This window comes from Neolamprologus multifasciatus, unplaced genomic scaffold (genome assembly GCF_963576455.1).
Source record: "Neolamprologus multifasciatus unplaced genomic scaffold, fNeoMul1.2 chr03_unloc_1, whole genome shotgun sequence".
Lineage (NCBI taxonomy): Eukaryota > Metazoa > Chordata > Actinopteri > Cichliformes > Cichlidae > Neolamprologus > Neolamprologus multifasciatus.
The window spans coordinates 2,269-25,038 of NW_028181971.1; the positions used below are offsets into that span (position 1 = coordinate 2,269).

The 22,770-nt window shown below is 40.8% G+C and overlaps 1 protein-coding gene and 1 long non-coding RNA gene across 2 annotated transcripts; both read right to left on the reverse strand.

Annotated features, from left to right (window-relative positions):
- Positions 1–371: 371 nt before the first annotated feature.
- LOC146490496 (protein NLRC3-like) lies at positions 372–19,832 on the reverse strand. The gene is made up of 6 exons (XM_085153138.1): positions 19,670–19,832; positions 17,741–19,541; positions 14,940–15,113; positions 14,002–14,169; positions 4,455–4,501; positions 372–4,306 (listed from the first exon to the last, which is right to left on the reverse strand). Exons 1-6 carry the CDS (start codon positions 19,704–19,706, stop codon positions 3,771–3,773), a joined length of 2,763 nt encoding a protein of 920 aa, XP_085009264.1. The 5' UTR covers positions 19,707–19,832; the 3' UTR covers positions 372–3,770.
- Positions 19,833–20,098: 266 nt separating this feature from the next.
- On the reverse strand, positions 20,099–22,556 carry LOC146490497 (uncharacterized). The gene is made up of 3 exons (XR_014872722.1): positions 22,531–22,556; positions 22,052–22,446; positions 20,099–20,640 (listed from the first exon to the last, which is right to left on the reverse strand). It is a non-coding gene; the product is annotated as an uncharacterized LOC146490497 (long non-coding RNA).
- Positions 22,557–22,770: the final 214 nt, after the last annotated feature.

Here is a 22,770-nt window from a genome sequence, read left to right on the forward strand (position 1 = left end):
AAGGACGTGGATCATTGGTGCTGATGTTGTGTGAGAGCTGGTGAACCATGGGGAACATAAATAACAACCAGGCCATCAGCAATTCTACCCCCAGCTCTAAAACCTACATAATACACTATACATATAGTTATATAGGTTATAGTATGTTATATATAAACGTAGCTGAAGCAGTTTAATTTGTAGCTTCACGCTGCACTTCATATGTTTGTCCACCAGATGGCAGCACAGAGGCCTGTGTTGGAAAGCTTTGAGTAATGAAGCGTTTTCAATCCAAGCTTCAGAAAGCTTCATGTGGTCATTGTTGGGTTCAATATTGAGGAGGGTTAGAGGAGGTAATCAACTTTCAAAATAACAACACTGATCCGGCCAGGTGGAGTCAAACGATGATTTAATGCACGCGTGGGGGGACCACCGCCGTACGCAGACAGCGCCGATCCCCGACTTACAGAGCATAAGCAGATGCTTTATATACCATCAGGGCTTAAATTTAATACGCCCCTTCAACGTCAATCAGATACAGGTCATACATAGGTTTCAAAACCACAACGACTTTTAACACAGTTTAAAATAACATTGTCTCCGTCTCCACAGCAGATGCTTCCTGTCAGCCTTCTGACTTTCACTTCTCGTCTGGAACACCAGACCCACACCCTGCAAGAAACTGTTCCTCTTTTTGCAGAGACAATTTTGCAGTTGCAAGCAAACATGACTAACCTCTCACCTATAAATGAGTCTATCTACGGTGTGTGTGTGTGTGTGTGTGTGTGTGTGTGTGCCTCGACCTCACACGAACTTTGTGTTATGAGAAGAGAGGCCAATTCTCATGTGCATAATAACCTAACTGAAACTATATCTGTAATATGTTGAATAAATGTTTTAATCAAATGAGTGCCCCTACTTCAAAGCTTAATAAAAAGATATAAATGACTAAAAGATAACAATGAATAACCTGGTTATTCAAATAGCATCCTCCCAACAGCTCCTCAAAGTACCTTTCACAAGCACGCTCTGCAAAAGCCTGCACTTCCTGTCTACTTTGGCACAGAGTGTACTCAGAGTTAGGCCTTTCAGAATCAGCACATACACATTTAAGATTATAACAAGCATTCAAAAGCATTTAAGATCATTGATTTAACTCAACAGTTTAACGTGGTTATAACTGCACCTGTAATAAAGGCTAATTGGGTACCAATATGTTTTAACATCTGAATGCAATATCAATGCTGTAGATTATGTTATTAATGTTAGTACTGCAATGGTAATGATGATGATTATTAACAATAGCAGTAAAATAGTTTCCCTAATCCCCACATCATCAAGGAAGCAACCAGGAAATATCTGCTGTGTGTAAAAACAGCAACACAAGAATCCAGAATGAAGACAAGAAACTCAAAGCTCACACACAAAACAGGTGGAGCTAATTTTGTGACGTGTTTCTGTAAAAACACCACAGAAGTGAATCATCAAAGTTTCCATGTGAGCTGATGATGCTGCTGCAGAGTTTCTGTGAACCTCCTGTGACCCCGCCTCCTCATACAGAGACATCTTATTGCTCTTCAAACTGCATCACGTGGACACATGTGATTGTGTATTGTAGTATTGATCCCAATGCTGGTATTAGTACTGGATCAATAACACTGGATGGATGCGTTCAGCATGGAGCCCCTGAGCTGTGTTACAGACAAACATGAAAACTGACAGGTCTGTGTCATTCACAGTCTGTAACACTTCTAAACAACAGAGGCTGACCCAAGTGCCTCAGAGCCAGGCACGCTCACATCACAGCTCTCTAAATAAGCCAGTTTCAAAATAAGAGCTGAAAGCTGTGTTTGCTTGTGTTAGCTTATTATTGTGGAGACTAACATTCAGTGATCATGTGTTCAGACTCATAATGATTACTCTCAGAAATCCTGATCTTTGTATTTACTGTGTGTTGGATCAATAACTGAGATTCATCGTATCACACAGCTGTGCTGCTGCTGCTGGTGATGTCAGCACATCTGGAACAATACGAGTATCTGCTACCAGACTGAGCAGGACGTGAGACCTGTGGACTGTTTAAAGCTGTCCCTCCACAGCTCACTCAGACCTGATCCACACCTCAGTGATATTCTCTGACTTCCTCAGTAGAGACAGAAACCATTCAGATCTGGGACGATCAGCTGACTGATGATGTCACACAGACTGTGTTTTTCAGGAACAGTGATTCTGATGTGAGCCTGCTAGCTGACAGCAGACCTGATGAAACCACATGTTCACATCTGTGAGGACAGACTGGACTCTTTGACTGCACCTTGGTTCTCCTCAGAGGTCTGTACAGGAGCATGTCCACCCCCACTGAAGATCTCAGTCACTGTGAACATAGAAAGCTGCTTGTGTAGCCTCTGCCTCACATGTAGATACAGCTACAGGTTTCTCTGTCAGTCAGACTGAAACAGTGTCCTGATGCTGCATCATTCAGCTCTGTGCCCCAGTCAGCATCACTGTGAGCTACCAGTGTCAGTGTTTCTGCCCTTTTCCTGTAACACTACACTCAGCACAGGCTCAGCTGCTATCCAGTGTTGGACTTTGGCTTCAGCTGCTGTGATAGATCCTCTAACATAGATCAGCTCTGCTACATGTTGTTAGATAAGTGCAGCTGCCTGTCATGTCCTGATGTTTCTCTGGCTCAGCAGCTTCTCATCAGAGGTTCACATGGAGCTGATCCAGTATCTCCAGTAACTGTGTTCTGTGCCTCACTGGTTCATCCTTCTGTCTGTGTGACGTCAGTCAGATGTTGAAGTTAACTCTGTAATCTTCACTGTGTCACAGAGTTCAGTGAGTCCCGTTATTCACAGTATCAATCAGATCATCAGAGAACAGCTGATCAGCAATCAGTGGTGCCAACAGCACCTCCTGTGGTGAGAGGATGCAATAATGCAATGTAGCATTTTTACACTCAACACTTCCAGTCATGGAAACTGTCTGTTGGATCTGTTTGACGTTGCTTTCTTGTGTTGCTTTCTTGGTTAGAGTTCCTCACAAATGTCCAGATTATTCTTCTAATGAGGCGTCGACCATGTTTTCAGTTCTTTGGAAGAAAACATCGCCCTTTGCCATCCTTACTTTTCTTTGACTTCTTCAAATGCAGCTGAACTCCAGCTGGTATTTTATTGGACTTTGCAGCTGTTTCTGGTCATCAGTTCATTCCTGCAAACCTCTGAACCTGAACAACAATGATGCTGCATTGCTGGCTGATCCCAAAAGGTTGATTCTGTTCATCTGGACGTTTTCACAAACGTTTGCTCACTGATCAGGTGACTTCTTCAGTCTCAGCTGACTGCAGCTTTACAACCTTACAAACAGCACATTTGCACAATGACTGAAACCAGCAGCAGCAGCACCTGATATATATGATACTAATATAATACATATACATATATAATCCATACTAATGATGAAGGAACTGAGCTCACAGTCCATTGTTCATTCAGTGAACTACTCAGTTTATTTTGGGCCTCAGAAATGCTCACTCTGTTTGTACATCACTGTCAGCAATAGACTAATTCTGCTGTGTGGACAGGAACACATGTGACATCACTTCCTGTTTGTTTGTGACTGAACAGGAAGAAGTTTACAAGGAATCATTTAGAAGAGTTTCAAACATCAACTGATTGAATCCATGAATCTGAAAACATGTTTGTGAGTGAAAGAGACAGACATGTACAGACTGAACTATCTGTTCAACAGTCAGAGTGTTTCTGTAACAGGAGACACTCTTTACACCCCACTCAGCACAGGGACACTGAGGAACCAGGAGACCAGACTCCAAACCCAGGATAAAGAGTTTGAGTGAATGTGGTGTTGAAGGTGTGGAGGTGGATCAGAGTGTCAGAGGAGACTCTGTAGAAGGACAGAGTGCCAGCAGGACAGTCCACATACACTGCTGCTCTGTTAGAGACAGAGGAGGAGGAAGAGGAGGAGGAGATGGATGTTGATCTGTTATTGTGACAGACATAACGAGGACCATCATCAGAGCAGCTCAGACTCCAGGACTGATCATTCCATCCAAACATACACTCATAACTGCCTCCTTTCCTTCTGATGCTTCTGTAACTCACTGATATATAAACGTTTCCTCTCCACTCGACCTCCCAGTAACAGCGACCAGTCAGACCATTTCTACACAGCAGCTGAGGACGAACATCAAATCTGTCTGGATGATCAGGATATGACTGAACCTCCTCCACATGTGTCACCTTCCTGTTGTCAGACAGTTGGAGCTTTGTGTTCACTGTGTTTGTGTCGATTGTGAGTTGACAGGAATCTGATGGAGAGAACAAACACAATCCAGCTGCAGTTATTGATCCATCATCTGTTCATTGATTGACACTTTGATGATGACTCCTGACATGATGAAGATGGTTGAATGTGTGCTGCTTTGTTTTCATGAATCCCATTAAAAACACACTTACACTTCCTCAGACCTGGTGTCAACCATCGGACTCCAGCAGGCTCCACCCTGAAAGGAGGAGGGGGGTCAGAGCAGCACAGTCAGCATGCACACATGGACATTACATGGCTCTCATACACACACTGTTACACACTGAGCTCAAAGCCCAGCTCCACTGTTTTATTCAAAGAAATCTACATTTATTTATCAGCACATTTAAAAACAGCTTGAGCCAAAGTGCTGCACAGAGTAGAGATAAAATAGGAAACATACACAGTAATTACTATAAAGACTCGTCAGAATTGAAAGCTACAGAGTACAAATGTGTTTCCAACCGGGTTTTAAAAATGTCGAGTGTTGGTGACGACCTGATGTGAAGGGCGACTGTTCCAGAGTTTGGCTGCAGCGATCGATAAAGCTCACCTCTGTTTTTACGTCTAGTTCTGGTCAGAAGCTACTTATCTGCAGACCTGAGGGCTCGACTTGGATTATTTTGTTAAAGAGAGATAAGATGGAGCCAATCCATTCAGAGATTTAAAGACAAACAACCAGATCTGGAAGTGGATTCTACCACGTACTGGTAACCAGTGGAAAAAGCTGGTGATGGGTCGTCTAGCACAGACCCACCGCTGGAACCAGACAATTCATGAGGGAGAGAACTGTGACAGCGCCGTTCCTTCACTTGACCTCAGTCGCTCTCGTCTGCTCCCTCGTAACACTGCTCTTTATTGAGGTTACATGAATATGCATAAGTTCATTAACATATGACGTCTTACACAGGTATGAACAAAGAGTACCAGTCTGTGCATAGTGTAGGTGTAGGTGTGTGTGTGTGTGTGTGTGTGTGTGTGTGTGTGTGTGTGTGTTCCAGATGTGACCCTGTGACCCCAAAGCTGGTGCTAAGAGTCCAGTGGTCCCCCTAACAAAGGGCTCTTATACTTAACCAGACACAGAGTAGGTGTCCTCCTACACCATAAATCAGTAAGAGATGGTACGACCTCTCTCATCACCTTTAGGTGTGTGTGCCTTCCAGAGCACTCTGGAAGGCACACAGAGTCTTCACAGACTACTAAGGATCGAACCTCTATCATTATGCAATCGACTATAAAACTCATATGAGTAAAAATTTCCAAGCAAACCTTACAGCTGGTTTTAAAAGCAGAATTTATTTGTTTCTCAAATGAGAAAGAGCTATCGAGAAACACTCCTAAATCTTTAGCAAACAGAGTTCTGAACTTTTCCAGTGGGCCAAGGTCAACATTATTAGATAATGCTAATTATAATTGCATTATATTAGAGAGCAGTTAATGCTAAGTAGACTGCCATTAGTGGCTAATGCTAATTTTAGGTGAATAGGAATTGGCATCTAATGCTAATACCATATTTTCTTGCTTTATAACAATGTAACCAGCTAATGCTAAGTAGGTTACCGTTATTAGCTAATACTAATTTGACGTGAATTAGCATTATATAAGTGAGGAGTTAATGCTAAGTAGACTGCCATTAGGAGAAGGGTCTGGCTGCAGCCACTGGGGAGCGCAATATTGGGACCTCCACACTACCCGGAAACACGTGACCTCCACAGTAGGCGGAAATACATTCCCGCATGTATATATATATTTTTTTGTTGTCTCGTTCCTGCATGGATCATTAAGCTAGCAAATCGATCGTAAAGGAAAAAAGGTTTGGGTTCGAGGTGGAGCCATGTGGATTGTTTTTGCAAAATGAAGAAAGTATTGATCATTTGTTTTTTTCCTGCTCAGTAACGACTGACTTCTGGCAGGATTTGGTAGACTGGTTGAGTGTAAGAATAGATGGGATGACCCCACTGACTCTAACACAGGTTTTATACAATAATGGCGATCCGTCTAAGGAACTTGCCATGCTCCACAATATGGTAATAATTATGGGCAAATACCACATTCATAAGTGTAAATGGCAAAACAAAAGACCTTCCCTTAGTGCTTTGAAGATTGAATTAAAGTCTTTTTTGTCATCTTTAGAATTACTGAAGGATTCATGTAAAGATGCTGCTTTGATATGTGAAAATGGGACCCAGTTTCTATCCTTTTAATGAATGTGTTTCGTTTGGTGTACCAAGTAAGCCAGATGTATGTTAAAGTGTCCACGGAAAGGTTATTGTTAAATGTCATAAGAATGGCCTTCACGCAGATTTATGTTTTTTGTTTTTCTGTCAGACTTCTCCTATTTCTTTGGTTTTCTTACTTAACATTTCAAGATGTTGTTGCACCAATGTCGTCTCCCAATGAGCGATTGTAATTGTGTGCAAATTATTAAAAAAAAAAATAAAATAAGAAAAAATCGGTCGTAAAGGTTGGTACAGAGTCTTTCATGTATAAATTTGCTGTTAATAATTATATAATTCTAGGAATCATCTACTTTGCTTACACTGATGTTGGCACTTTGTTAGCGTTACAACAAACGTCATACCCCCGAGGTATCTAAACTTAAGTAAGGAATGTGTGCACTTTTAACACCTCTGACTAGCATTTAGTGGTCCCTTTCAAACGTATTTGATTTTTGCTTGTTATTGAACAAATTCACTTCACTGCTTTTCACTGTCTGATATCAATGCACATTGTTCCATTTACTGCTGCATATTGTGCTTTATTCATGTCTCTCATTCCACCTGCATCAACATTGTAAAGTTTGTCACAAAGAGATTTATACATTTATAAATACTAATATTCCCTATTCCATTCTGTTCTGCTTTTTTATTGCCCAGATTTTAGTTAGCCTTTGTTCAATTGCCTTTTATATGTCAATAGATACACATGTCACAAATAAAAGTGTCTTGTAAATTATGTTTTTGTAAAGAATTTTCTCCCCAAATTTCCTACATGCTAACTGTAACGTGTTATTTCTGCTAAAACCTGAACTTAAATGTGTATATGGTGTTTATCCGTTTTTCTCTTTGTTTTAGATGCAAATATCAAATTGGAATTCTGCCTCCAAGCCAGAATGGCAGGAATGCACCACGTGTTGGCTGTTTCACTGCCCTCTGTGCCCCACTATCAGCCCTACTGTCAGGGCAAAGACTGAGGAGCAAATAAATGGACACATTAAAAATGCTTTGCCTTTCAAAGGTATGTTAGTATTAAATATACCTCATAGTTAAAGTTATAAATTTGCCCTTCTTTTCAGCACCTCTGCAGTCTCTCTGTTGACTTTTCACATTGTACAGTTCAGTTCATTCATCAGCAAGAGAAAAAAATGTTTTCATTAACAGTTTACCACATTTCCTGACAGCTCTTGTGATCCACACCATTTTGCTTTCATTATTGAGGACGGCTTGGATATTTTTGTTAATATGTACAATCTGATTGTTAGATAAACTGATTGCATTCTATACAACTGCATTTGAACTACATGTTGTTGTTTTTCTTTTTTTTCTCTCTTATAGACAAAATGATATCCCAGTACACTTTCACTGTCCTGTCTGCAACATGACAGTCATACAGCATGGGGATATGGCACAGCAATTATTGTCATGTCAGCATTCAGGACTGCCCCCCACTGAACACTCTGTGGAGCCCCGCCTCCCTCTCGATGTCTTGTCTCCAGCATATAAACCATTTTCTGAATCTTGGGTAGAACATTCATGTGCTCTACCCTCTGTGCTAAATGAAACTGCGGCTTGTGGAAAGTCCATGAAAATGAAACGCCCTCACCGTGGTCTTACTCTTCTTACAAAAAAACTTAAAGGCTCACATGATGAGGAGGCATTCAAACAGGTTAATAGATGTTTGCCTGGCCTGTCATCTGCAGTGTTTTTGTGTAGAGGGACTTCTTCTTCTTTCTTTTTCAGTTTGCAGAGGACATGGAGCTCTTTTTAAATGTGCTGACGAGCAGAGACTACAGGTCAATGTGATGTCTGACACTTAATGGACAGATGAAGGCACTGGCTGTTTGTTTGTGTTTTTTATGTGTTGTTGGGGTTTTTTTTTCTTCAGTGTACAGAATTCCAATTAAGTGAACAACATTTTATAATAAGCTTGTTTTATGTCCATACTTATAGTAAAAATTTTTAGTGTGAATGTAACAGCATTGTTTATACCTGTAACTTCAGAGTAAAAAGCTTATTGTTGATATTAACATTTATGTATTATCCTGTAATTAATAATATTTTAGACATTTTACAAATTAACCCTCTGATCTGCACTTCTTTTTTTGTGACTACTACACTGCAGTGGATCAAAAGAATGACACAGGTTTGATCTTAAGGATCTAATAGTTGCGTGTGTTTGTGCATGACATTGCAACGCAAACATGTATTTGCAAATTAGACTGGAATAAATTATGACGCATCAAATATTACACAGGCTGCAGTGAATTCTTGTTGATACAGACTATTGAGCTTTGAGTTTCCCAGTCAAACTTAGCTTTGACAGCATGCTAACACTTTTACTCTTGTACATTTCATAACAAGACACCATAGCCAAAATACTAACAAAACATATATTAATAAAAGATTCAAAGCTGCAGCAACACATACTGTTAGTACAGAAAGTGCTGCGACTGTAAGTAAGACTAACAGCTTCCACATCACTTGTTTTTCTGTAAAGATGGCAAGAAGGGAATTACTGCTCATTTCTACAATCTCACAGATCTTGGAATACAAGCCTTTGTCCGATGAAAATCACTTCACAGTAGTAGGAGTCCACTAAAACCTACAAATGAAGAGTGATTCTGGAAGAAATAGGGTGCACACTAGTGAACCTCGACAATTGCAAGACAGCCTTGTCCCCGATGCTTATATGAAAAAAAATAAATAGGAAGATTTATGAAACCATTAGGACTTTATCACCTTTTAATCTGAAACGTTACTGGTACTATATATAACCTAACTGGCATTTAAAGAGTAAAAAAAGAATATAGATAAGATTTTGGTTTTGATTAAAAGGACTGAAGCTAATTTAAAGAGTCAAGTTGGTAAAAGTAGATAAATGTTTTAATAAATACACATTTTACAGCATTTTTTGAACATACACAAAAGTGGCCATTTTTGGCAACGAACAAGCTGAGAGAGAGTTTTATAGTTTTTGCTTTCCTTGAACAAAAATAGTGCATGATAATCAATGTGGGTGTTAATCAATTAGATGTCCCAGACTCTACTATTAATAATACAGCAGTCCCTCGTTTATCGCGGGAGTTACATTCACTATGCAAAGTACGCAACTTTATTTTTTTACAATTATTAAAAATGTTTTAAGACTGTAAAACCTCTCACTACATGCTTTATACACTTTCCTCAGATATGCATGAACATTTTCACACTTTACGAGTGTTTAAACAAAAGAGAAAAGTTCAACCCATCATAGAAACATAAGTCCAGTATTATAAAACGAAACCGTGCAAAACGTTTCGTGGGCAGATTTATAAATTCGACAAGCTAAACGCATTCTGTAGTGTACAGCAGTGGTCCGCAACCTTTTTTGCACCACGTACCAGTTTAATGTCAGACAATATGTTTTCATGGACCGGCCTTTAAGGTGTTGCAGATAAATACGACAAAATAAAATGATACAAACAAAGACAAAAACGGTGGTATTTTGAAAATATAATAATAAATGCGAATTCGGTTGTGTAATTGTGTAACTTTATGAGCAGCGTCCTCCTGAAATACGCCAACAACATTGCGAGTAATGTCCTCCTCTCTGCTTCTTGATGCTCTCTGGTCGCTATCGTAACGCGTAAATAGTTCTTTCAAAATAAGACACACGACCACAACACGGGAAAAGACCCAGGGAAACCGACTCAACGGACCGCTGCTGTACAGGAGACACTGTACTAGGTTGGTCTACAGCAATCAGAACGCACAACACAATGTACAATTAAAAATAAAAATTTAAAAAAAAAAAATCAGCGAAACAGTCCGCAAAAGGTGAACCGCATATATAGTGAGGGACCACTGTACAATAATTTCCAGTAGCACTGCTGATATATGAAATGGTGAGTTTTGAGGTTGTCTTCAAACACGTACATTGTACTAGAAAAAGGTGTTTGAAGGATTAAAACTGTAAAAAGTAATGACTAGTTTATATTTCTGAAAAAACCTTTATGCAGAAAAAGTAGCAAAGAAACAAAAACATAACACCTGGACACTTGTGCCACGAACAAGCTGAAGGGATGGTGATTTTTTTTTAATAAAACCAGAGTGTTAAAAAAACACTTGGAACCAATTTTATTTATCAGAAGCATGAATAATAAAAAAAAACATAATTTCGTTTTAGCTGTCAAAGTCAATTTAACTGAAGTTACATGTTTCCGGTTAGTGTGGAGGTCACATGTTTCCGGTGAGTGTGGAGGTTGCAATATGGCGCTCTCCAGTGGCTGCAGCCAGACGCTCTTGGCTATTAGTGGATAATGCTAATTTTAGGTGAATAGGAATTGGCATCTAATGCTAATGTGACCAGCTAATGTGGCAGGAGGAATGTTATTCCTTGGTTCAACCCACTTTCAGCCTGGCGCATTAGGGGGCGCTAGTATAAATAGTGGCCATTTGAGCATTCCTGGATCGCTTACCTGTGATCTCCTTTTTGGTCACCTGACTTCCCCTTGGTGTTGCAGAGATCATTTTGAAGGCTGGTCATAGCTGTGGAAGCCTCCTATGAGCCCCTGCCCATGTTTCATGATGCGGGTTTACTCGGAAGTGTGGGCCTTAGTTTTACGCAACGCCACGCTAACTGAGGAGCTGCTGCTTTGCTTTGCTTGGCTTTTACCGTCTGTTCCCGTTGCGAAGTTTCTTTTCCTGCTGCTGCCAGCTTTTTAAAGTGGACGTCGGCGTGGACAGCGGCCATATGCATGCCGGTTATGGGAGTCAGCTGGCGTACATATTGACTGACCGTATGATTAATTTATAGTCGGGCAGACGGTTCGTTGGAGCAATACGGCGATTCCGTTTGCTCCAGATTTTAAAGTTTTATCCAGATTCTATGTTTTTCTGTTTTGATTTGTAGTTTGGATTTTTGTTACGCCACTGGTGGGAGGCCCTTTTTATAGCTGCAGATCACCAGTGTGGTCCTGCAGTTGGGTTATCCCCCAGCGCTACATTAGTTTTGTTGTAATATATTAAAATTTTCTTTGTTTCTTTTATTCAGATGCGGAGTGCCAACGTGGAGGAGACTAGGGTGCCTTGGTGGTGGGATCCTTTGAGTGTACACACCTGCCTTGTTTAGCTTATTAGTGTGAGTGTGTGATTTTGTGTTGCACTAGTGTCTTGGTGTGTTTTCTTTTTTTTTGAGTTTGTGCGTGGCATCCCTGCCCCTCCACTGGTAAGCCTCAGCTCTGAATACATTTTTAAGCATATTTGTACATGGATTTTTATGACTGTGCTTTTATACGGTGTTTTAAATAATTATTAATAAATTGTCAATTTGTCTTATCATTGAACCTCCTCTCTGTACTGAGTATAACAAACCTAACTGCCTTCTTGGTGATTAGTGTTACTTCCAGTATTCTCTGGGTGAAATTCCCAGAGTGGCGTTGTCTTTCAAAACTGTGAAGAGTATTTACTTTATTCTCACCTCGTGCTGCCACACTAAGTAGGTTACCGTTATTGGCTAATACTAATTTGAGGTGAATTAGCATTATCCGTTAATGCCAACAATATTTTTTCTTACTTTTTAACAATATGAGTAGGTAATGTGAACACTTTTTTTCATTCAATTTTAACTTTTCCCCTGCGATGTGAAGAGTTAATGCTAAATAGGACACCATGAGTGGCTAATTCTAATTTTAGATGAAAAAGCATTAGCAGCTAATGCTCATATTGTTTTCCTTTGCTTTGTAAGAATGACAGAAGCTAATGATACGAAGTCTACCATGATTAACTATTACTAATTTGATGTGAATTAGCATTATCCGATAATGGTAACCCCTTTCCCCTGCATTATAACGATGTCAGGAGTTAATGCTAAGTAGGCTGCCATTAGGGGCTAACTCTAATTAGGTGAATAATTATTAGCAGCTAATGCTAATATTGTTTTCCCTTCCCTTTTAACAATTTGAGCAGCTAATGCTAATTTGATGTGAATTAGCATTATATTAGTGAGCAGTTAATGCTAAATAGGCTGCCATTATTAACTAATGCTACTTTGACGTGAATTAGCATTATGTGCTAATGTTAATACTGTTTTCCCTTACTTTTTAACAATGTGAGCGGCTAATTCTAAGTACACTGTTGTAAATAGCTAATGCTAATTTAGTGTGAATTAGCATTATTCAATAATGCTAACACTGTTTTCTCGTACCTATTAAAAATGATAGTAACTAATACTAATACTCTTTTCCGTTGGGTAACAACGATGTGAGGAGTTAAAGCTAAGTAGGCTGCTTTTAGCGGCTTATTCTAATTAGGGGTGAATAATTATTAGCAGCTAATTCTAATACCGTTTTCTCTTTCCTTATAACAATATGAGCAGCTAATGCTAATTTGATGTGAATTAGCATTATATTAGTGAGGAGTTAATGCTAAGTAGGCTATTATTAGCAGCTAAAGCTAATTTGAGGTGAATAAGCATTAGTAGCTAACGCTAATACCCTTTTCTCTTGTGTTATAATGATGTGAGACGTTAATGCTAAATAGGCTTCCAGGAGTGACTCCTTTCCCTTGCATTATAAAGATGTGAAGGGTTTATAGCTAAGTAAGCTGCCATTAGCAGCTAATGCTAATACTGTTTTCCGTTGGGTAACAACGATGTGAGGAGTTAAAGCTAAGTAGGCTGCTTTTAGCGGCTTATTCTAATTAGGGGTGAATAATTATTAGCAGCTAATTCTAATACCGTTTTCTCTTTCCTTATAACAATATGAGCAGCTAATGCTAATTTGATGTGAATTAGCATTATATTAGTGAGGAGTTAATGCTAAGTAGGCTATTATTAGCAGCTAAAGCTAATTTGAGGTGAATAAGCATTAGTAGCTAACGCTAATACCCTTTTCTCTTGTGTTATAATGATGTGAGACGTTAATGCTAAATAGGCTTCCAGGAGTGACTCCTTTCCCTTGCATTATAAAGATGTGAAGGGTTTATAGCTAAGTAAGCTGCCATTAGCAGCTAATGCTAATACTGTTTTCCCTTGCTTTATAGAACTTGAGCAGCTATTGCTAAGTAGGCCACTTTGCTCTGCTAAGTATTTGTGTGACAATGGTGAAAACTCTGTTAGAATCAATATTTTATTCTCATTCTGTTGTTTGAGAACAATAACAGAAAAAATGTGCACTTGAGAACAGATTTTTGTGAATTCAGCTGTGAATGTAGAGTTTGTCATTATTTAAGCTTCAATTTCCAAATGTTAGCTGACACTTTATTAGGTACACTGGCATCTATCTCAGGTACACCTGTGACCTAGATGTTCCTGCAAACAGACTCCTTGGAGACCCCTACATAAATATCCATGTACTATCCAGCTAGACTAGTGTGTCTGTCCCTGAAAATATTCCTGCATGTGTGATTGTTCATGTCACATCTGCAGGAAACAAACAGGAAGTGAGTGAAAGACACAGGACATATTTCCAGCTCTTCCTCCTCTATCAGACATTCTTCATACCTGAGAGTGTCCAGCCTCCAGCCTGGTTCCTTCAGTCCAGCCGACAGCAGCTTCATTCGCCCTGGATGATTGTAACTCAGTTCCAGCTCTCTCAGATGGGAGGGGTTGGAGCTCAGAGCTGAGGCCAGAGAAGTACAGCCTTCCTCTGTGATCAGACAGCCTGACAGACTGCAGAACCACAAAACAACAATCCGTCTGTTATCCATCTCTATGGCAGCATAACTAAGGGATGGTTCAGGGTCACCTGATCCAGCTCTAACTATAAGCTTTATCAAAAAGGAAAGTTTGAAGCTGATCTTCAAAGTAGAGAGGGTGTCTGTCTCCTAAACTCAAACTGGGAGTTGCTTCCACACCCAGTCCAACATAGCCAGGCTTTCTTTGCTGCCTTGACAAAACCTGAAATCCCGGTCAGAGATGATGAGCATCATCACAGTGATGATCATTTCTCTGTAACCCAGGCTTTCTGCTTCAGGATCTGTGCACGCTCACAGAACAAGAAGACCTTTAAACATCATTTCACTAAATGGATGGACTGAGCACAGCCTACAGATGAACTGGCGCCAGAGATCATAAAGAAATCAAACAGTCAAATTCAACACTTTTAATGGAAATATGAGATTAATGCTGCAGGCAATCATGAACCTGCTGAATTCATTAATTGATTAACATCAGCAATAATTTTAATCACAGTTTTTAAAATCATGATTATTGTGACAGTGCTCACTGACTCTGAATATTGATTTTTTTTGTGTGTGTGCAACACAGATTTTCTTTGTGCAGAGACCGTGCCAGCAGTGCGCATTTGTGCATCAGACACATCAGACAGTAATTAAGAATCTCCTAAGCAATCCAAAGATTAAGAAAAGTTCACCTGCCAATTCTATAAAGCTTGGTTGTTTATACAATAATATCATTTAATGATAAGTTTTTATCCTGACCTGAGAGTTTCCAGTGTACAATGTGGACTCTGCAGTGCAGCAGACAGAAGCTTCACACCTGAATCCCACAGGTCGTTGTTACTCAGGTCCAGCTCTTTCAGACTAGAGGACTGGGAGTTGAGAACTGAGGACAGAGCATCACAGCTTCTCTCTGAGAGGTTACAGCCACTCAGTCTGGAAGAAAACAAACAAACAAATTAATTAAATCAGTCAAATGAAACATTTTTATGCTTATTGAATATTAAAGAAAGCGGAATCAGCTGTTCAAAACCCCACAAGGCTGCCCGCTGTGACTGAAACAATGGGACGGGTCATGACTTCTCAAAATGGGCTCATTGAACGCAGCACGGATAAGATCTTGAAGAAGCTCATGGCGGTTGTGAGTTCTCAGACTTTGCTCTTTGAGAGCAAAACTGATAACCTCTCGGAGAAGCTCGTGGCTCTCCAACAGGAGATTGAGAGACGAGTGATGGACTGTTAGATCAGCTGTGAAATTGACATGCAGTTGTTCGCACCAAAGAAAACCACCATCATTTCATGCGGCTAACATACCGGCGCCAGCTGTGGTTTCAAGGCTGGAGCTGAACATAACAAATCTCACCCTGATAACAGACGGTGTTTAGACTGTTCCTTCCCATCCTAAGCATGCTTATCCCCTCCCGGTGCAGATGGTTGGTCGAGGAGACCAGCGCAAATGCTGCAGGCCCGGATGCGCTGTCTACACCGGCTGTCTCTCACCTTTTACCCATCCCTGTTGCTTGTCATGTGTTTCTATGGCGCATTAAGAGTTTTTATGTGTTCTGCGCTGAGGTCATTTTTTTCTGTACTCAAACTGATCTCCCTGTTGGAGCTCAGTCTGGAGGGAGTTCTTTTGTCTCCTCATCTTTCCTGATGAGGAGAACCTCATCAACCGCTGTTCGGTTCTGGGTCGCTGCTCTAGCGGCTGACCGGCCAGCTACCTAGCCTGACCTGTCTCCCCAATGTGATGTTTGTGTATTGTATGTACGGTTGGCAAGGTCAGTATCCTAATTGCCCCTTGAAAATGAATACAGTGTTCTGAATCTGAATCTGAAAAGATTACAGCAGACGACTCTGTTCAGTAAATATTACGCTCAAGAAATACCAAAGGTAGGTAAAACTCTGGTTGTTGCAGCCATCCAGTATGACATGCTTTGTACTGTTCTGCTGCAGTTTGTGACACCTGGTTGATGAGTTGTGAAGGATGATGAAACAAACACTTCACTCAATGTTTTTCTTCTACACTGGATGTAATTTTGGCAGCCGAGAGTTTTTCACAATCTATCCCAGCTGCAAATAGGAACACATCAAATAAATAACTTCACCCACTTGGATCCTTATCATTCAAGATTGTGAAAAGATTCTCTACTCAGAGAATACTGGTGATTTTAGATGAGAGAAATGATTTGGAAGGTGATGAAGGGGGAAGAGTTTTCAGAACTTGAGGCCTTTTGTCTTCACTGTATAGGACAGAGAAGACAGGAAAGGAGGGAGAAGTGAGGAGAATAACACACAGGAAATGGTCTTGGGCAGACTCAAACCAGGCCCTGGAGTCACGACTTTAACTTTCAGTACATGGGTCACCTGCTCAGCCAGGTAAGCTACAGCAGTCAGCGTTGTGTGAGTTAATTTGAAGACAATGATGACTGTAAGTCAGGTAAAAAAAAAAATACTGTCATCAACCAACAAGGGGAAAACAGTGAGCTTGAATGACCAAGCTTTGACCAAGGGTGGCTCACTCCTCAGTCTTCTTGCCAAAGGAGTGAACCACCCTGCATGGGTATCAATGTGGTGCAACGAAGGCCATCATACAGTACAGGCCATCCAAGCTGATTTTTAACTTTTCCTCCCAGATACCACCTTAAAATCACCTAGATTAGGATATGTTGGCTGATCTGAATTGTCTTCTAGATCCAGTCACAACAAACAGAGAGCTGTTGTGTGTCCAAGGTGAACAGGAAGAATATATACATGCATAAAGTCAATAAAGTCAGAAGGTTTGCTTTAGACTGTGCAGCAGTTTATCATCAAAGACTGACAAACAGGCACCATGCTGCCAATAAATGGCATCAACTCTGACTTTAGTTTACTTTTTTTTGTTCTTTGTTTTTTAAATCAAGATTACATTTTATAGCAACCACAGCAGAGATAACCAGGGAAGGTGTGCTTGAGGGGATATAGCTAAAACAGCTGGTTTCAGACTGAAGATGAACTGAGGTGCTGCACCCAAGTCTGCAGGTTCAGGGAGGGACAAACATCTGCTGCAACCAGATTGGAGTGAGAGGAGAGAGCAGGCCAACAACAACAAAGAAACAACAAACACACTGTGGAAGACCGAAGCAGAGTTTAATTTAAAGTGGAACTAAGGATGTTTCTCTGGCTGCCATGATTCACTGAGTAATTCAAATGCTTTCTTTAATGCAGGACCCACCATGCATGTAAAAGCAAGTGTTTCACCAACATTTGTGACTAAAAATAGACCTGCAGTAGAAATGTATCTAGGAGCATGCATGTGAATATAAAGTATCACAACATTAGGCACATGCAGCCTAAGTTTTTAAACAAAGACTGATAACATAACAGCAGCAGTGATGATCAGAGTTTATGGTGAATTCAGCGTCTCGAGTACACCGAGTTCTGGAGGCATCAAAGAGGTTACATTTGTATTGGAGAAATCCCAAAACTTTAGGATACAAATTCATACAAAGACATTAAGCCTGGGGAAATAAATTACTGACACAGTTGGATGTTAAAAGTAAAGACATGAGTACAAATGTACTCACAGAGCTTTGTTGGAGGCTTTGACCACTGGCAGCAGCCTCAGAAGAGCCTCCTCTGAAGCAGAGTATTTCTGCAGGTCAAACACATCCAGATCTTTTTCTGATGACAGTAAGATGAAGACCAGAGCTGACCACTGAGCAGGAGACAGTTCATCTGTGGAGAGACTTCCTGATCTCAGGGACTGTTGGATCTCCTCCACTAGAGAACGATCATTCAGTTCATTCAGACAGTGGAACAGATTGATGCTTTTCTCTGCAGACAGATTCTCACTGAGCTTCTTCTTGATGTACTGGATTGTTTTCTTATTGGTCTGTGAGGTACTTCCTGTCTGTGTCAGCAGACCTCGTAGGAGAGTCTGAGTGGTCTGCAGTGAAAGACCCAGGAGGAAGCGGAGGAACAAGTCCAGGTGTCCATTTGGACTCTCTAAGGCCTTGTTCACAGTACTCTGGTGGAGAGATTGAAGTTTTAGTTTGTTAAATAGTTTAGACCATGTAGAGGTTGTTTTTTGTTCTTCCAGCAGATTGAGTCCAGAGTTGATGAAGGTCAGATGGACATGGAGAGCAGCCAGAAACTCCTGAACACTCAGATGGATGAAGCAGAACACCTTGTCCTGGTACAGTCCGCTCTCCTCTTTAAAGATCTGTGTGAACACTCCTGAGTACACTGAGGCTGCTCTGATATCGATGCCACACTCTGTCAGGTCTGATTCATTGAAGATCAGGTTTCCTTTCTGCAGCTGATCAAAAGCCAGTTTTCCCAGAGACTCCATCATCTTCCTGCTCTCTGGACTCCAGTGTGGATCTGTCTCAGCTCCTCCATCATACTTGACCTTCTTCACTTTGGCCTGAACCACCAGGAAGTGGATGTACATCTCAGTCAGGGTCTTGGGCAGCTGTCCTCTCTCTCTGGTTTCCAGCACATCCTCCAGAACTGTAGCAGTGATCCAGCAGAAGACTGGGATGTGGCACATGATGTGGAGGCTTCGAGCTTTCTTGATGTGGGAGATGATCCTGCTGGCCTGCTCCTCATGTCTGAATCTCTTCCTGAAGTACTCCTCCTTCTGTGGGTCAGTGAACCCTCTGACCTCTGTCATCATGCCAACACAGTCAGGAGGGATCTGATTGGCTGCTGCAGGTCGTGTGGTTATCCAGAGGCGAGCAGAGGGAAGCAGTTTCCCCCTGATGAGGTTTATCAGCAGCACATCCACTGAGGTGGACTTTCTAGGGTCAGTTAGGATTGTAGTTTTGTGGAAGTCCAGAGGAAGTCGACACTCATCCAGACCATCAAAGATGAACACAACCTGGAAGTCTTCAAAGCTGCAGATTCCTGCTTCTTTGGTTTCAGTAAAGAAGTGATGAACAAGTCCCACCAAGCTGAACTTTTCCTCTTTCAGCACATTCAGCTCTCTGAAAGTGAATGGAAATATGAACTGGATGTCCTGGTTGGCTTTGTCTTCAGCCCAGTCCAGGGTGTATTTCTGTGTTAAGACTGTTTTCCCAATGCCAGCCACTCCCTTTGTCAGCACTGTTCTGATTGGTTCGTCTCTTCCAGGTGAGGCTTTAAAGATGTCTTCTTGTCTGATTGTTGTTTCTGGTCTGTGTGGTTTCCTGGATGCTGTTTCAATCTGTCTGACCTCATGTTCATCATTGACCTCTGCAGTCCCTCCCTCTGTGATGTAGAGCTCTGTGTAGATCTGATTCAGAAGGGTTGGGTTTCCTGCTTTAGCGATCCCCTCAAACACACACTGGAACTTCTTCTTCAGTGCAGATTTAAGGTTACGATGACAAACTGCAGCTTGAAGTTCTGAATGAGAAGAAAAATAAACACTCAATTCCAAAAAGAACTAATCTTTAAAACATGTTGCTCCATCTTCCATCTCTGGAAAATGTTCATTTATCCAGCAACTTAAATCTTTACAGAAATCCTCTTACTGCTCTGCAGACGGTCAGCCAGCTCCTCCTGCTTCATTCTCCTCAGGAAGTCCACTGTGATCTTCACAAATGCCTCTCTGCTGCTGCTTCTCTGACTCTCTAAGCATTCTGAGTAACCTTGACTCAGAACCTTCTGGATCTTCTTCAGCTCGTTCTTCACAAAAGTGACGATGTTGTCCTCCAGCAGCTGGAACAGAATACTTTATGAATGACCCACCACTTTGTTCTCAGCCCTACAGACAATCCACTGGTCTCCAAAGAGCAGCATGGAGATGACTGTGAACAGAATAGATGTAACAGTAGTTGTTGTACATGTACAGACCATAAATATGGAGTCCAGCTGTGTTTGATGCTGCTGGGCAGACTGACCACTGGGAACTTCTGAGCTCTGCTGCTCCACTCTGTGGAGGAACCATGAAGGATTAGATCAACACAGGATAAAGATCGAGGAGTTTCTGCTCAAATAACTTCATCTGAATCAAGTCTGTCAAGTTTTAGACTCTCAGATTGTGAAGATATATTTTCTGTTTTCTATGAACTTTCTTTCATCAGTGATGGAAGTGATGATGTTGCAGAAGCTCAGAGGAAACTTTGAGACTTCATCAAACTGATAAATTCATTCACTGGAAGGTAAAACTGTGATGAACTATCAACTAATGCTCTCAGGAGGCCAAAGGTCCCTGAATGTAACTGTGCAGTAGATTCATCGAGTGTTTGAAACCTGACGACTTCCATATGTTTTCATTCTAACACAAGAAGTCCTTTTCTCATTGGTTTGATTTGAGTTTTCATTTGAGTTTTCTGAGTCTCGTATTTGGAGTCGAGTCTAATCAATGATCTGACAGAAGAACATTAAAAAGGATTTACCAGTGCTGTCAAAATTAAGGGTTAGGGGGTTCATCTGTTATCATGATTAACATGATAAAAATCTTTAACACGACACATCTGGAGTGCAGAACGACTCAAAATCCCTGAAATGTTTCTATCAACGCACTTCGGGCAGTTTGTCCAAGTAGAGTTACCTTTGCACACGTGCAGATGTGCAGCTGTTAGTGACGGGCAGCTGAACCAATCAGCTCAATATGGAAGATGATAAACGCACACTGACCTCTCGATGGAAAGTTTGAGTATTAAAAAAATAACAAGACGGACCAGCTGACCAACATGAAGTCTTCTGCACATTGTGACAGAAGGAATTTTCTTTTCACCGAAGCACTTCCAGCTTAAAATATCACAGTAATGCAAAGCACTGATGACACAACTGCCAAGTGGACAAACTGCAGACCTGTTAATATTGTTAATAACATAGTTTTGGTTCCTCGTGTCAAAGACTTGAAGAAGAGTGACAGAGTGTGTTAGACTGCTGCATGATCAGTGCCACCTCCACAGACTTGTGAAGAAAATGATTGTTTTACAGATGGGCTCTGATTCAGGATCAGCTGAGGAGTTTGTGGCTGACAGAATCATGCACGTACAGAGCAGAGCCCATCATTAGCATGCAGGACTGTCCCTGGGGGGGTCGGCTCATTCAGGAGGTTAATCAATGTTTACAGAGTCGTTCAATAAACATGTTAAGTGTGTAAATTTGCCCTTTTCTCTCGAGTCTGATATTAATTTAATTAATTTTTAATTAATTAAATGATATTTAATCGTGATTAATCCAAATTAATCCACAGTAACCCTGTGATGAATCTGATTAAACATTTTCATTAACAGCAGTAATATAGATTATATATTATTATATATTAGTGCAAACTTACCTTTTAGTATATATGTTTGTTACAAAGTTGTATTTACAGGAGAGAAGCCGAGTTAAAGACTGAAGAAAACTATTCAAAGTCTCTTTGAATTGAAGCGTTTAACATTCTTTGTGTTTATTCTGCATTTACTTCATTATATGGTGTAAACGTCTGTTACAAGCTTAAATATAAAGTTGAAAAATGTAACTGCAGCTATTGATCAAGTAATTGTGATTAATCACGATTAATGACAGAAAATTGTGTCATTAATTAGTCATTTTTTAATCTACTGACAGCACTAGTGTTTACTCTTGTGCCTCCAACTGTTTTACGCCCTTTCAACACCTTCGTGGTCAAAAGTGTACACGCACAAAATCTACAATAAAATCCTCATGCAGCAATAGGACAGACACACAATCATTTATCTCTTTGTCTCAAACACACACACACGTGTATTCAAAGCCTCGATTTGTTCATATTTCATTTGTTGTGTTTTTATCTTCAGCGTTTCAGTGTTGGTGCATTTTACACCAAAAATGTTTCCATTGATGAATCAAATTGATTTGAATGTGTTTCACAAACATCCATACAAATCCCTCCCTGGTGGTCACATGACTCTATAACATAACAGGAGTCATGTGACAAGAGTTTCATGCTGTGGCCTAAAATGTCAAAATGGTTGAATGTGGTGGAGTAAAAATGTGAGATATCAACTACTTTTCTTCAATATGAAATGTTTGCAGGGCCTGACAGGAAGTGGACGGACGCTCTGATCACTTCCTGTTTGCTGAAGTTGGTTTTCAGTTGTTTAGAAACCAAAGGCTTGTTTTAAAAGACAGTTTAAATGGGACTGAGGGAATGACGTGTTTGCACTGCAGTTTATATCCAACAACATCAAGCAGTTTAATCAAAGAGTTCATGTTACTAACAGCTCACCTCTCTGCAGCAGACACAGGCTGCACTTTAAAATCAATGGGACGATCTTCAGACCGGTCACTCTGTAAGGACACAGAGCTGGGTGGAGGTCCAGGCTGGTTCCTGTGAATAATGATGGAGCAGTGATGTGAGTGCTGAGCTGTGACATGGAGAAGAGTCATGGACAGTTAGAGATGGTCATCTCACCTCTGAGCTTTGGTCTGGCTCTCATGTTCCCCACACAGAGTGCTTTTAGAGGGAGGGACTCCCTCCTCTCTGTCCTCACACTGATCCATGCTGCTCAATTCACATCAGCTCACACACACTTTCTACCTTCACCTGCAGAGGAAACACAAATCATTCATGTGCACATCAACTGAAATCCTCCTTTCCATCATGTGTGCTGTCCAAATATCAGCTGCTTCTTTCCTGCTTCATCTCAGTGTC

Excerpts from the sequence above, each read along its gene's own strand:
- LOC146490496 (XM_085153138.1), bottom strand. The coding sequence starts at position 19,706 with ATGAAGCAGGAGGAGCTGGCTGACCGTCTGCAGAGCA. Across the intron at positions 19,542-19,669 it reads GGCTGACCGTCTGCAGAGCA|AACTTCAAGCTGCAGTTTGT; the intron begins GTAAGAGGATTT and ends CTTCTCATTCAG. Across the intron at positions 15,114-17,740 it reads AAAGCCTCCAACAAAGCTCT|ACTGAGTGGCTGTAACCTCT; the intron begins GTGAGTACATTT and ends GTTTTCTTCCAG.